Here is a 13,300-nt window from a genome sequence, read left to right as displayed (position 1 = left end):
GCGGCTCTTTCGATGGGAACCGGACAAGAACGCTTCAAGCAAAAGCCTTAATCTTTAGGTCTCAGCTGCATGCTTTCGCTCACCTATCGGCACCACTACCCGAGTCTATAAATAATCTCAGCTCAGTTATGAAGACGCCTTTGGAAACCCCGCTCTGGACCAAAGTGAGACGCCGGGAGAGAGAGAGAGCGGGGGAGAGAGGCGTGGGGGGGACGGATGCCCCACTTGGGGAGGCAGAAGGACTCATGGGATCTGCCGTGTGCGCCGCCAGGCCCCTAATTATGGTGACGGGCTAATCCGTTAATGACTAACATGCTGCAGCTTCGTTTGCGCTGGGCGGCACCGGCGCTGGGGGGGAGCGGAGCAGCACTTCATTATCGCGGGGGGGAAGAAGACTGTTGTGGAGCTGCACACGGGAGCGGGGACCTGGGGAAATGAGAGAAGAGGAGGAAGAGAGACCAGGCCAGGGGAGGGGAGGAGGGCGGCTGATTCTGGGGTGCACCTCGCTGGGGTATCTTCCCCAGCCTGGTCCTCCCCGGGATGCAGGCATCATGGGCGGGGGGGGCCGGCTGCCCTGGGAAGCTTCAGGCCCTGTGGGAAAATTCCCCCTTCGGCTGCTGAGGCCGATTCTCCCGTGGGTTTGGCACCGGCACCAGGCCAGACGCCCAAGAGCTGCTGCCCATTCGCCCCCCACTCTCCCCTCCCCTCCCCTCTAAGCCACCGAGTCCCGCGCACGGCGCAGCCTCTGGGCCCTTCCCCGCGCGACGAGGACCAAGGGCTGGGAGCGGCTCAGCGACACCGCAGGCAGCTCGGCCAGGCAGCCAGCTCCCGGGAGCAGCGAGCGCGTGTCACTCCCAGCTCGGGCAGAAGGCAGGGGAGGGGCTCACCTTATAGACTAACTAAAGCAGAGGTGGGGCTCGAAGGTGCCCGGCTGTAGAGGGAACCCTCTCCAAAGTGATTTAGGCGCCTGCCTGGGGTGGCAACGAGAGGGAGGAAGGCAGATGGGGAAGGCTCTTCTGGAGCAAGCCTCCCAAGCACCCAGCTCCAGGCCCTTGGAAATGCCACGTTCACACCTCACTCCGGCCTCTAAATCTCCTAAACCAAGGGTGGGGTTCAGGTCCATACAGCTCAGTCTAGCTCGGGGGCCTCCGGCCCCTGCATTGCCCAGGGTTTGGGGTGAAACCTTCCTTTATTTATGACAAACAGGCTTTTCTTTCCCTCTGAAGCTTTCCAAGGTTTTTCCCTCTTCCCCCACTCGCAGTTTTGGGTCTTAGGTGAAAGTGGCCGGCGCTGGCCAGGGGGAGGCATCCACGCCAGAGCGGAGCAATGCCGGGAGCATTTTTTCCGGCTTGTTCCTGTTGCTGGTTTCTTTTCCCCCGGTAAATCCCAGAGTCCTGGGGCTTAGCAGCCTCCCGGCAAGAGGCAAAGGGGTCTCGAGGGACTCAGGTGTGGCACAAGTCGCCGCAGCAGCTGGCAGTGCCCTGGCCCAGGCGCTTCCCCTTGCCCCCTGCTGCTGACGGGGTCCCAGCCCCAGGCTCTTGATTTGGGGACTCGAGTCCACTGAGAACTGGGCTCCCCCACCCGGCGCTCCCCACCCAGACCCCCACCAGCCACTGGAGGTCTGAGTGAGTCGGGGTCCTGAGCGGCTGTACCCAGGTGACCCCCCTTCGCCCCAAGCCAGCCGTGCCATCTCCCCGCCGGCAGCAGGGTGGTCCCTACCTCGGTTGTGGATGCAGCGAGCCCTTAGGTGCTAGCCCAGGCTCACAGGATGTGGGCGCCTGCCCCGGGGGACTCAGCAGCACCCGGACCCCCAGCCCTGGGATTTTTAGTCCGGACCCTGGTACGGGGGTGCAGAGGGGAGCAGCAAGGACAGGGCATTACCTGACGTAGCAATGGGTGCAGCAGCAAGGCAGGGCTCCGTGAGGGACCCGATTCTGGCCTGCCCGCAGACCCAATCCTGCGCAGGCCACGGTTGGATCGGGTGGGTCTTGTTCCAGATCGGCTGGGCCAAGTGATTGAGGCACAAGCCCCTGCCTTTCCCGTGGGCTCCTCTCTCTCTCTGTCTCTCTCTCTCTCTCACTCAGTCCCCCCACCTCCATCGCCCTCCGTCCTAGCTGGCGCTGCCGTTCGTTACGCTGCACCAAGGGCACGCGGCGCTGCGCCGTGAGCCGCCGCCAGCCTCAGCCTCCTGCCCCAGCCTCGCCAGGCGGCCGCCCTCAGCCCTACCGCACCGCAGCCTTGGTCCCGGCCTCGACCCGGGGCCTCCACCAGCTCGGCGGCCCGGCGGAGCCAGCCCGGCCTCGTGGCTCGGCCACAGCTGCCCCCGGGAGCTCGCGCCCGGGGGGTCAGTGCTGTTGCAGCTGCAAGATCGGGTCTGATGAGGACGGTGCAGCGATACGGGCACGCCCGCACCACGAGCGGGCACCGGAGCCCCGCGTGCCAGCCGACGAATTCAGGGTACAACCCGCTGTAGCAACGGGACGACTGCATTACCTCACCGGGTTTTTTTGCCTGTAGCCACAGGTTGAAGAGCCTCCCCCACCGCCCCGGCTCTTGCCATGGCCGCGCGTCCTCCTAGCCGAGACCCTCCTTCTCCGTGTGACCGTTGGCTTCTGTCCTCTTCTGTTGAGAAACGTGCTGGGTTTTGAGGTGTCCTGGGTTTTTTTTGCTACTGGTTTCCCCTTGCCCCTGCCCCGCCGCTGTATGTATGTACTAAGGATGTTATTTTCCTGGACAGTATTAAAATTAAAAGCAAAGCGGTGTAAATAGGAAGCTGGGGGCGGTGTCTTTATTGGCGCCGGGGATGCGCAGGGGCCGCGTGCACGGGGCAGGAGGGCCGGGGGGCCGCGTGCACGGGGCAGGCCGCGGGGTGCGGGGCCTGGGGCGCTCCCGGGGCGGCCGCTGCACGGAGCCCAGCGTTTGCTGGCCGCCGCCCCGAGCCCACGGCCGCAGCCTGGCCGAGGCAGGCCCGAGCGCCCAGGGCTCGCCCGCACCGCCTGCCCGGCTCTGCCCGTGCTTGGGGCCGTGCGGGCACAGGGAGCCCAGGCTGGGCCAGGCTCAGACCACAGCGGAGCCCATTGCACGGGCTTGAGCCCTCAGCCAGGGATGCAACAAGTGTGTGTGTGTGGGGGGGGGGGGGGTTGCGCACTTAGTGCCTGAGCAGGCAGGGGCAGGAGCAACCCCCGGGGAGTCCGGCTCCTCCCAGGGCTGCAATTAGTGCCTAACCGGGCCCAGCTGGAGCAGCCTCGGCTGCAGAGCCTCAGCCAGGCACAGGCTGCAATTAGTGCCTGGCAGGAGCCGCCTTCGCTGCGGCCGGAGCAAGGTCCTGCTGCACCCAGGCCTCGCGCAGAGCCGGGGCAGGTGAGGGCAGGGGCCACGAGCCAGGGAGCCCTGCCTCTGCCTGGGGGTCGAGCACCCCCAGAGCCGGGCGGGTCTGCAGTCGAGCAGGGCGCCCAGCGGTCCTTCCCCAGCGAGAGGCAGGCCCCGGCTCCCTGCAGGGCTCCCAGGGCAGGCCCAGGCGGGGGCACGGCTCCCTTGGGGCGCAGGGGCCGAGCCGCAGCCAAAGCAGCCTTCTTTCTGCCTTGGACCGGGGGGCGGGGGGTCGTGATCCAGCGCGGGGCAGGGGCCCTGCCAGGCGGGCAGAGGCGCTCCTGCGCACCCCCGGGGGGAGCACCGGCCCCTTGGCTCAGCGGGCCCCCCGGCCGGAGCAAGGCTCTGCCCCCAGCGCAGGGCGTCCCACGGCGGGGGTCACCGGCCTGCCCCTCGCGCAGCTCCTCGCTGGGGCAGGGGGCGGCCTCCTGGCACCCCTCCCCGAGGACAGCAGACCTGGCTTTGGCCCAGCGCCCGCCCGCCTCGTGGCCCTTTGCCTTTTGGGGCCCCAGAGGCAGCTCCACCGTGGTCTGAGCCAGGCCCCGGGGAGGGTATGTGGGCAGGCGGCCTTCCCTGGTCCCCACATACCCGCACTCTGCGGGACACGGCTGTTCGGCTCCTCGAGGGCAGCCCCAAGCCCAGGTCTCACCGAGAGCCGGGGGCCGGGGCACAGTGCTGGGGGGCTGGCCTCCCTGGTGGCTCTGCACCCCTTGGCTGGGCTCGTGCCCCGCAGTGGTCCCTGCTGAGCAGCCGGAGAAGACCGGGTGGACGTGCCGCACGGCTTCACTATGTCCAGCAGCTCCTATGGCTGGAAACAGAGGCAAAGGCAAACCACTCAGCGTCCAGCCCGATGTCTCCAGGCTCGAGCACGAGCGGCCTCAACAAATCCTCTCCGGCACGGCGAATACGACGGCCCTTGGCCCCCAGCGGTTGGGCAGAGCAAGAATGAAAGCCAGGCCCAGAGGACGCCAGCCCTGCGCAGGGCCAAACCCACTGGCGTGTCCATTTGGAAAGAGTCAATAGGCCCAGAAGTGAGAGGCTGGGCCAGCCGGGTCCTGTGGGGCATGGTGCTGGGCCTCCTTGTGCGGGTGCTGAGGTCCTGGGTTTGGGTCCAGGCCTCTCCCTGTTTTGTAGGGAGGCACCTTCCTCTTTCCCTGGTGGGGCCTGGCCGCTCTGGCTCAAGGGGCCCACAGCAGCCCCAGCTTGCAGCCTTCCCTGGCACCCCGGTGGCAAGGGCACTACCCCAGGTGGCAAAGGTCAAGCCCCAACCTGGCTGGAGCCCTTGAGTCCCTCGCTGCTCAGTGAGTCCCCACATGGAGCCTGTGATGGGGAGTGGGGGGGAGGCCTGGCTGTCTGTGTCCCTGCCTGAGTGGCGCAGGGGGGGCAGAGGTTGCTCCTTGGAGGTTGCACCTTGAAGATCAGGAGTTTTCCAGTTTCTGGCCTTGCACCCCCCAAAAAACCTGACCAGCACCAGGTGGTTCCAGACCTATCCAAGTGGGCTACAGCTCCAAATCCCCTCCAGCTTTCAACCATTATCACCTCTGAGCAGTAGCTATTAGGCAAGCACCGGAAGGGGAAAACAGTTGCATGGTAGGCAGGGGCTAGAGGATTCAAGCCTTATGGGGACTTGAACCCACCACCCTTAACACCAGCAGCAGGCTCCCAAACCACTCTACCCATGGTCCAGCCAGATGCTGCTGCCCTCCCACGGGCCTCTTCACCCGCCTCGCCAGCTGCTCTGCAGGCAAGCAGGCACCAGCTCTCCACCCTGGCACTTAAAAGGGACCACGACTTCAATCCACAGCCCTAAGGCAGGGCTCCACCACCCACCAGCCCCTCTCCTCCTGAGCCCTTGCCCCACTGGCTGCACCAGGCCCACAACAAGGGAGCCCCACGGCAGCTGCACCTGCCCCCCGCTCAGGGCCCGGGGCAGTGGCAAGGGTCAAATTCCACTGGTTTCACCCCCTGGGGCATAGTCCCTACATCTCCCGTGTTGGCTGCTGTGGTGGGCTTCCCCGCACGTGTGGGCTCTCCTCTCTCCCCCCTGCCTGGGCAGGGCCCTTCTCTTCCGTGGCTCCGGCTGCTAAATCCTGCAGCAACAACCAGCGTGCAGCGCCCCCCAGCACTTGAGCCTGGCTGGGGGCAACAAGAGGGGCTGCCAGGGCAGGTGCCCGCCCGTGCTCGCCGGCTCCTGTGTGTCCTGGGGGAGACATTCATGTACCTGGGGAACAGCCTCCACCCACATGCTCACAGCACCCTCCACACCACAGTCCAGCCCAGCCTAGGGTTTGCCTTCTCCTGACTCCAAACCCTCCTGCCTTGGAGGCTGCGACGACCCCCAGGCATCTCTCCCCTGGGGGGCAGGAATAAAGCGCTGCTTGGAGCCAGGCTTCTGGCAAAGGAGCCTCTTGCTCCCGGCCTGCCCCCCACCCCACCCCAACCGCCACCCTGGCAAACGCCCCAGCTGAGCAACCCTCCCCTGCCTGGGCTCCGGGGCTGCTCACCCTGGGCATAGGCAGGGGTCCCTGCTCTCCCCGCCCGGACACAGCCCGGAGCCCTGGGCAGCAGGACCTCGCTGTGGGCACTGTGCGCTGAGCACCACACCCCCCCTCACAGACCCCCACAAACCCCACACCCACGCCTACCCACCTCCTGCAGAAACCCTCCCTCGTGTGCACACCCCCCCACCTCCCACAAACCTATACCAAACCCCCCATGCCCCTTCCCCCCACAATATACAAGACTAAGACTTCACTTTCAGCTATTATACAATCACTTCTATGTACGCTACACAGGTGTAAAGCAGGACAAAAATATTTTTTGAAATCAAATTAATGAATGTTGTAGATGTGTGATTTTAAGAATATAATTCGGTATTTTTCTGGTTCCAAGATGACAAAACCCCTTACTGAGGAGTACCTCCGGGGGCAAGGGGAGGGACTTCTGGTCCCAAGATGGCAACCAGGGCGTGGGGCACCTGTGAAGGGGGCGGGTCTACCTAAGTGGCCCTCAATACCTTGCCAAAACTCAGTAAGTGGCCCTCCGCCCGAAATAATAGCCTGCTCCTGGCATATACCCACATACACATGCATGCACACACACCTATGCATACACAAGCACCCATGCACACAGACACACATGCATACACATGTGTAAGCTTGCGTGTGCCCACACACAGACATGCATGCATGCACAGATGCACATGCATGCACATGTGTGTGCTCATGCACACATACACCCCCCCCCCCCGGCCATGCTGTAACCCTCCACTCAACCCAAAATCACCCCCTGCCAGGAACTGCAGGTCTGAGCTCTGCTGCCCGCTGGGGCCACAGCGAACGAAGCCTCTGGCAGGGTTACCGGCCCTTCAGGACCTTCTTGATCCAGGCCTTGTAGGGGAAGACGGCCGTGGCGACAGGCGGCTTGAACACGTTGATGCAGCTCTCATCTGAGAAGGATATCACGCCGGCCGCCTCCGCCTTCTTCCCACACACCAAGGGACCCCCGGAGTCCCCCTGCAAGGGTGCGGGAGGCAGGCAGTGAGCTGGAAGGGGCAGGGGCAGCACCCCTCGGCAGCAGGGGGGGTGCAGAAGAGGATGAGGGGCATGTTGCCTCCGCTGGGCACAACCCACAACACAAGCTGGGGCAGGAAGGCCGCTCAGGCTTGTTGGCTGCCCCATCCTTAGCCTCTGCTTTGGGGAGTGCAGTACAGCCCAGGGACCCAGCTCTACCTGCCCCTAAATCTGCCAGAAACCGTAGCCTCCAAGCTCCCAGCTGCAGCTCCTGAGCATGCCAGGGAGAAGCAAAGCTCTGGGGTTGAACCCAGCAAGCAGGGGTGGCATGAAGCTGCCCACAGAGCAGCAGCCCAAAGGGACACCCTCAATCCCGGCTGCATTTCAGGGTTTTGGGGGGTGCAGAGGCCACCCCCTGCTTGAGCTCCCCATCACCTCTCCCTGCCTATGAAGAAGGCTCCAAGCCACTAAAACATCAGGGTACCAGGGCAGTGAACCCTCAAACTTAGCTGTGTCAGGGGGAGCACTGCATTGCCCACTCCCCACAAGCCCATCATCACCTTGCAAGGTGCCGAGCCTCGAGCACTCTGGTAGCAGGTCATGGTGGGGGTCAGCTCGCCGTGCCAGAACCGGCTGCCGTTGCACATGCGCATGTCCAGCACACAGACATCCAGCTCCTTCAGCACGGGGGAGAGCCGGCCGCGCTGCTGGGTCAGCCCCCAGCCAGCCACACTGCACCGTGTCCCAGCGCCCCACGCCTTCTTGGGCAGCGCGAGGAGCTTCGTCTGCCGGTTCTGCTTCACCTTCCTGTTCAGCTGTGGGCAGGGGGCAGAGGCCTGGTCAGGTGCCACGCGGGGGAGGCCCTGAGTCTGGGCATGCACTGGGGCCTCTTTGAGCCATCCAGGGCTCGGGTCAGGAGAGGGGTGGCTCTGCCCCAAGCAGAGGCACAGATGCGGGGTAGATATGGGAGCTTTGTGGCATCCCGCCTGGCCAGGCTCAGCGAGTGTTAGCAAAGAGCAAGGGGTAGCAAATCCCCAGCCCTGCCCCAAAGCCTTCTCCCAGCATGGGGCAGCTCCACCGCCCACCGAGGCTGCATTTATACCGTGCACCAGGAAACTTAGAGCACCCACTCATGCTACCCCCAGGCTGTGCCCCCATCCTCCCCTCTCTGCGATGCCAAGGGGCTTGCAGCTGCGGGTTCACGGGTTCGCGTGAGGAAGAGCCCACGTGGTACCAAGGTGTGGAAATGAGCAGCGGGAAATGACTCAGGGCTGGGGTGGGGAAGCCACAATTTCCTGCCCTGCTCTGAGCTGCAGCTGCAGAGAGCTGCCCCCCGCACCCCATCCCCTCCTGCCTCCCTGCCCACCTCACGCAGCCCCTCCTGGAGACACTAAACGCCCTGTTTGCCTTCACCCGTGCTAACGTGGCTTTTCCCATCCAAGCTCGAGTGCAATGCTGGCCTGGATAACCTCCCTGGGTCCCTCCCAGCCCTGCCTCTCATGGGTGAGCCCCAGCTGGGGAAACTAAGGCAGCGGAGCAGAGCAATGCACGTGGCAAGGAGACACCCTCCTCCCTCGCCCCAGACCCACGGCTCTCCAGGCGCTCGCAGCTACAGGTCCAGGCACCTTCAGCAGCATGATGTCGTTCTCCATCGTCTTCTCGTTATAGTCGGGGTGCTGGACGGACCTGGCGATGGTGAAGTTCTGCTGGTAGGGGGGGGCCTCGTCCAGGCTGTGCAGCCCCACCACAGCCTTCAAGGGCCCCTTGTTCCTGGGACACAGAAGCAAAGCTCCCTCGCACGAGTGACCTCCATGCCAACCGCCTCCCCTGCCGATGCTCCCCCCAGGAGGAAGCTCACACCACCTTTCCAAGATGCACTCCCACTGCCCTGGAGCACCAAGGGCAGGAGACAACATCCGAGTCCCCTGCACATGGCGGACGAGCCCCCGGCTCAGTCCTTCCCCTTCCCTGGAGCCTCACCCTGTCTGATGGCAGTGAGCAGCAGTCAGCACCCAGCGTGCGTGCACCAGGGCCCCCCCACAGCTGTGCTTGCCGTTGACTTGAAGAGACACCATGTAGGGCCTGGAGTGCGGCTTGGCTTCCCGGCCCCCGATGATCCATGACTGGAGCCGGCCAGCTGCAAAGACACAGGCCCACAGGCAGCCCACCCCTCTTGGGGCTGAGATCCCCACGGCCACCCCAGCACCCACCAGCTGCACAACCCTTTACTGGGGGCCTGGACAGGCCACAGCAGGATCCCGGAGGCCAAGTGAGCAAATGCAAGCAGCAGAGATGGACCTTGGCTCTCCTCATGCCCAGTCCAGCGTCTTCATCCCTGGGTTCACCCCACCACAGTCCACTCACCAGCCTCCCCAGGGTAGAGAAGCAGGAATGGCAGCAGGACCAAGCTCACAGCCGCCTTCATGATGCTGCTGAGCTGCATCCGACTGAGCCGTGCCCTCAGTGCTCTCACTCACCTCCCCCCAGCTCATGCTTCCTCCCACAAAGGCTCTGGGGCATGGGGATGAGATGGGGAAGACGACAGTTTAGGGTGTGAAAGTCTGAAGGGTGTAAAAGCGCAGGGTTGGGGGGGAGGAGATGTGCTACCTGGCTGAAAAGCAGCAGCCAAGGGCCCCCGCGCAGGGGAAGGGAAGGCAAAGGAGCCTTTTTGGGGCACCGCTGCTCTGACCCAGTGAGAAGAGGGTTGCTGGCAGGGTGGAGACACCACCCTTCTCCCCCCAGGGCTCCTGCACACCTGAAGAGGTGGCATTGCCTCCTAGTCAGAAAGGAACTGAGACCCCGGGGGTTTTACTTAACAACCTTCAGCTGGCTGGGCACAGGGTGCCAGGAGACTCCCACCAGCACCCAGCCCTGGCCCGACCCACAGCCTCACAGAGCAGTGGGACCGACCCACAGCCAGGGCAAACAGCCGCTGGAGGTAGGGCGGGAGCGTCCCAGCTGGGAACAGAGCCAGCTATTGGCTCCTGGTAGCAACTTCCCCAACCCCTATCCCTTATCTAACCCTGCTCATCAATACCTCTCCCCGCCCCCCACAAAACCTCTGCCTTAAAGAACTTGCAAGCAGGAGGCGGGTTTCTGGAGAACTGCGTTTTAGTGACAGCTTCTTACTGAGGTGCACGACGCCATGGCCCTGGGCCTGACTGCCCCCTGTGCACTCAATGACCCATTTTCACCCTCAGCCACACGATCTGCTTGCTAAACATCCTGGTGGAGCCCAGAATAGCCCCCGGCGTCCTTCCCTGGTCATCCCCACAGCAAGGCCTCTACTGAAGCTGGGATGCCCAAGGAATGGGGCTACACCACAAAGCCGGGTCTCTCCAGTCCCTAAAGACCGACACTGCTCTTTGCTTTGGACATCTTGGAGGGCACTGCAGTCCTGGCTGTGCTTGATGATGCCTTCACCCTCCGCAAGCTGTTCAGGAGCTTCTGCTGGAAGAAGGCGCTGCGGTAGTCCAGTTCGTTAAGGTGCCTTAAAACCAGAGGCACCTGGTGTTTCTTTATGTCCACGTACACTGGGATCATTTTTGTGCCTTCCTGCTCAATCACGTGATGCAGGTTCCACTCCAGGACCCGCTGGCACCAGGGGTCAAGCAGCGACTGGGCCGAGAGGATGATGATGGCGACCCGACTGGCCTCGATGACCTCCGTGGCTTTCAAGGCCACTGATGTCCCAGCCACTTGGTCCTGGTGCTCCACGTAGCCCCGGAAGCCGTGCTCCATCAGCATCTTGGAGATGCGGGAGGCCACGTCGTCATCATCGAGGCAGTACCAGATGGAGAAGTCATAGGTGAACCGAGGGTGCGAGAGGGTCTTCATGTCAATGATCACCCCTGGCATCTGGGGCAATGCCGAGGCACTCATGGCTGCTATCCCAGCCAGGTCAGGCTGCAGTTTCCTGTCTGGGAACCTGGCAGGAGGCTGCACCTAAGAAGGGCCCGTTCCAAGAGGCCCTTTCGCTCCGAGCAGTGAGCCTGGGGCAGCCCATTGGCAAAGACCTCCCCAGGCAAGTCCTGTCACTGCCCCACACCCACTGCCCCCAGCATTTCCGGCCACTATGAGAGGGGCACTCCTGAAGAGCTGCCTTCCCAGGGCCTGGAGAATCCAGGGATGACACTGCAATGCCCAGCACACCCACAGAGGCAGCTTTCCAATGCTATAATTTAACTATGGACATAAGGAACAATGCCAAAGACCTTGGCAACAGGCACACGCTGACAACCGCTTCAGGGTATGGAGCTGTGCTTAAAAACCCCGGCTATCCCCAAGTGCATGAATGCCTGGGCTGGCTCTGCAGGGCAGACTCCCTCAGACAGCCTTCTGCTTCATCTCCAGGACGTTCTGCTCCAGAGTCTCCCCTGCCTGCCTCAGCTCCTCACACTTCTCCTTCAGCAGGCTGCAAGCCTTCTGCAGCCGCTGGTTCATCTCCACGTAGGCATGGCTCTGCCGATACAGGCGCTCGCTCTCCTCTTCCGAATCCTCCTTCTTCCCAGGGGCTGCCAAATCTGGAAAGGGCAGAAAACAAGAACTCAGGGGTGCAGAGGCCTTTCCATGCACAGCTGCGCGTATGATACCATGATCATCAAGGTGGGTTTCCCACTGGCAGGGGAAAACCACAAACGTGGCAGGGGGCAGCACCCCGACTGAGGTAATACATAAGTACCCCCCACTTTGACTTCCAGTGGGAGAATCCTGGCTACACGCTGGCTTTACGGAAATGGGAGACTCCTCCCTAGCTTGTTCCTGTGGCTGTATGACTGAGGGCAAGCAAAACTCAGGGGCATCCCAACCCTCTGGGCTTGGACCTGCACGCAGGATGCTGGCCAAAGGATTTGGAAATATCTGAAACTCCAAGCAGGAGTGGAGGATGCTTGCCGGTAGCAGGGCCACATGTGGTTCTTGAATGACTCATGGATTTGGTATTGATTTGACTGAGATGACGGGGACATGAAAAATTTTCCTTAAGAGGAGACTGAGGAGGATTGAATAACAGCCTTCAACTCCAGGCTGCTCGTGTCCCTCTGGCCGAGGGAGCAGCTGGGCCTGCCAGCCCCTCTGCACGCACACTCCCGCTCCTTGTGTCAGACAGGTGTTTGCTGAACTTCTACTGCATGAGTTTCTGCCTCTAGCTCAGTTAAAAGCTGTTGGACAAACAGCCCTAGAAGCCACAGACCCATTTGCTCCTCAGAGCTGGTGCAGCACAGGACGTGGCAGGGGCAATTCCTGGGGCCCTGCACCCAACTCCTGTGAAGAAAAGGAGGTTTATAAAAGCAAGCAGGGGAGCTGCCCCCGGGGTCCCAGCTCAGGAGCTCCAGGCCCCAGCGGACCGCGCGTCGCATCCACCGAGCACCGAGCAACTCGCGTCAGCCGAGCCGCCAGAAAACAGCGACTTTCAAACCTCGCTAGAGAGAGGCCACACGGTTTACGGGGGCAGGTGAGACCCTGGGGGCGACAAGGGCAAAGACCGGGGACGGCACCCGCTACCTTCGCTGGGCTCAGCTATGAGGGCGAACACGGGGTCCGTGGGCCGCGCGCTCTGCACGTCCTCCAGGATCTGCTCCACCGCGGGCGGCGCCGGCCGGGTCGGCAGCACCACGCGCTTCTTGCCTTTCGTGCTCATCACGCGCCAGCCTCCGCCCGGGAGCCTGCGCCTGCAGCGGGTGGGGCGCCGTGAGCGACCTGACCCCAGGCCCCCCCACGACCTGCTACGTAGCGCCCCCCCAGATCCCCATGGCCCGCCATGATCTCATGCCCAGACCCTCCAGGGACCCCAAACCCCTCCTGATCCCACACCCAGGTTGCTTAATGACCCCCACCCCATGACCTTATACTCAGAGCCGTCCTGATCCCACACCCAGGTTGCTTAATGACCCCCACCCCATGACCTTATACTCAGAGCCGTCCTGATCCCATACCCAGGCCCCCCAGTGACCCCATGCTCAGACCCCCCATGACCCCAGAACCTCCCCACGACCCAGCCCCCCTAATGACCTTATACCCTGATCCCCAGGCCCCAAACTCCTGCTGATCCCATGCTCAGCCTCCTCCGCCAATGACCCCCGACCCCCCACACGCTGCCCCGCGCCCGGCCGCCAGCTCACCCCCAGCCCGGCCACCGTATCGCCGACCTCGCCCCACCTACCCGCACTTCCGGCTCCTTCCCCTGCCACGTGACGCCGGCGAGACCCTCCCTCCACCAGCCCCGCCCCTGCGCGCTCTTAAAGGGGCCGAGCCCCGGCGGCAGCGCCTCCCGTGGCGGGGGTACCCGTGCCGGGCGCTCCCCCCCGGCGGGGGAAGCAGGGGGACCACGTAGGCGAGCTCCCCAGGGCAGGTGATTGTCTCTGGTATGTCCTCCATCGGAGGTCTATATTGAGCAGATTCTCTTTGGTGTTGGGTGGTGG

General features: G+C 63.3%; 2 protein-coding genes across 3 annotated transcripts; both read right to left on the bottom strand.

Annotated features, from left to right (window-relative positions):
- Nucleotides 1-6,132: 6,132 nt before the first annotated feature.
- On the bottom strand, nucleotides 6,133-9,772 carry GZMM (granzyme M). The gene is made up of 5 exons (XM_090027795.1): nucleotides 9,246-9,772; nucleotides 8,862-9,018; nucleotides 8,507-8,651; nucleotides 7,442-7,696; nucleotides 6,133-6,884 (listed from the first exon to the last, which is right to left on the bottom strand). The coding sequence occupies exons 1-5, from the start codon at nucleotides 9,322-9,324 to the stop codon at nucleotides 6,726-6,728; spliced, it is 795 nt and encodes a 264-aa protein (XP_089883921.1). The 5' UTR covers nucleotides 9,325-9,772; the 3' UTR covers nucleotides 6,133-6,725.
- Nucleotides 9,773-11,042: 1,270 nt separating this feature from the next.
- On the bottom strand, nucleotides 11,043-13,031 carry C14H19orf25 (chromosome 14 C19orf25 homolog). 2 transcript variants are annotated; one of them, XM_090027796.1, is made up of 3 exons: nucleotides 13,001-13,031; nucleotides 12,384-12,550; nucleotides 11,043-11,404 (listed from the first exon to the last, which is right to left on the bottom strand). In XM_090027796.1, exons 2-3 carry the CDS (start codon nucleotides 12,517-12,519, stop codon nucleotides 11,208-11,210), a joined length of 333 nt encoding a protein of 110 aa, XP_089883922.1. In that variant the 5' UTR covers nucleotides 12,520-12,550; nucleotides 13,001-13,031; the 3' UTR covers nucleotides 11,043-11,207. The 2 variants fall into 2 exon arrangements, with proteins under 2 accessions (XP_089883922.1, XP_089883923.1); XM_090027797.1 differs by lacking the exon at nucleotides 13,001-13,031 and adding an exon at nucleotides 12,891-12,984.
- Nucleotides 13,032-13,300: the final 269 nt, after the last annotated feature.

Source organism: Crocodylus siamensis, chromosome 14 (assembly GCF_052110815.1).
Source record: "Crocodylus siamensis isolate JL-2025a chromosome 14, ASM5211081v1, whole genome shotgun sequence".
Lineage (NCBI taxonomy): Eukaryota > Metazoa > Chordata > Crocodylia > Crocodylidae > Crocodylus > Crocodylus siamensis.
Note: the sequence above shows the minus strand (reverse complement) of the source record. Positions and strands in the feature narration are given on the sequence as shown.

Excerpts from the sequence above, each read along its gene's own strand:
- C14H19orf25 (XM_090027796.1), bottom strand. The coding sequence starts at position 12,519 with ATGAGCACGAAAGGCAAGAAGCGCGTGGTGCTGCCGACCCGGCCGGCG. Across the intron at positions 11,405-12,383 it reads CATAGCTGAGCCCAGCGAAG|ATTTGGCAGCCCCTGGGAAG; the intron begins GTAGCGGGTGCC and ends TGCCCTTTCCAG.
- GZMM (XM_090027795.1), bottom strand. The coding sequence starts at position 9,324 with ATGCAGCTCAGCAGCATCATGAAGGCGGCTGTGAGCTTGGTCCTGCTG. Across the intron at positions 9,019-9,245 it reads TCTCTACCCTGGGGAGGCTG|CTGGCCGGCTCCAGTCATGG; the intron begins GTGAGTGGACTG and ends GTGTCTTTGCAG. Across the intron at positions 6,885-7,441 it reads GAGGCTCGGCACCTTGCAAG|GGGGACTCCGGGGGTCCCTT; the intron begins GTGATGATGGGC and ends GCACCCTTGCAG.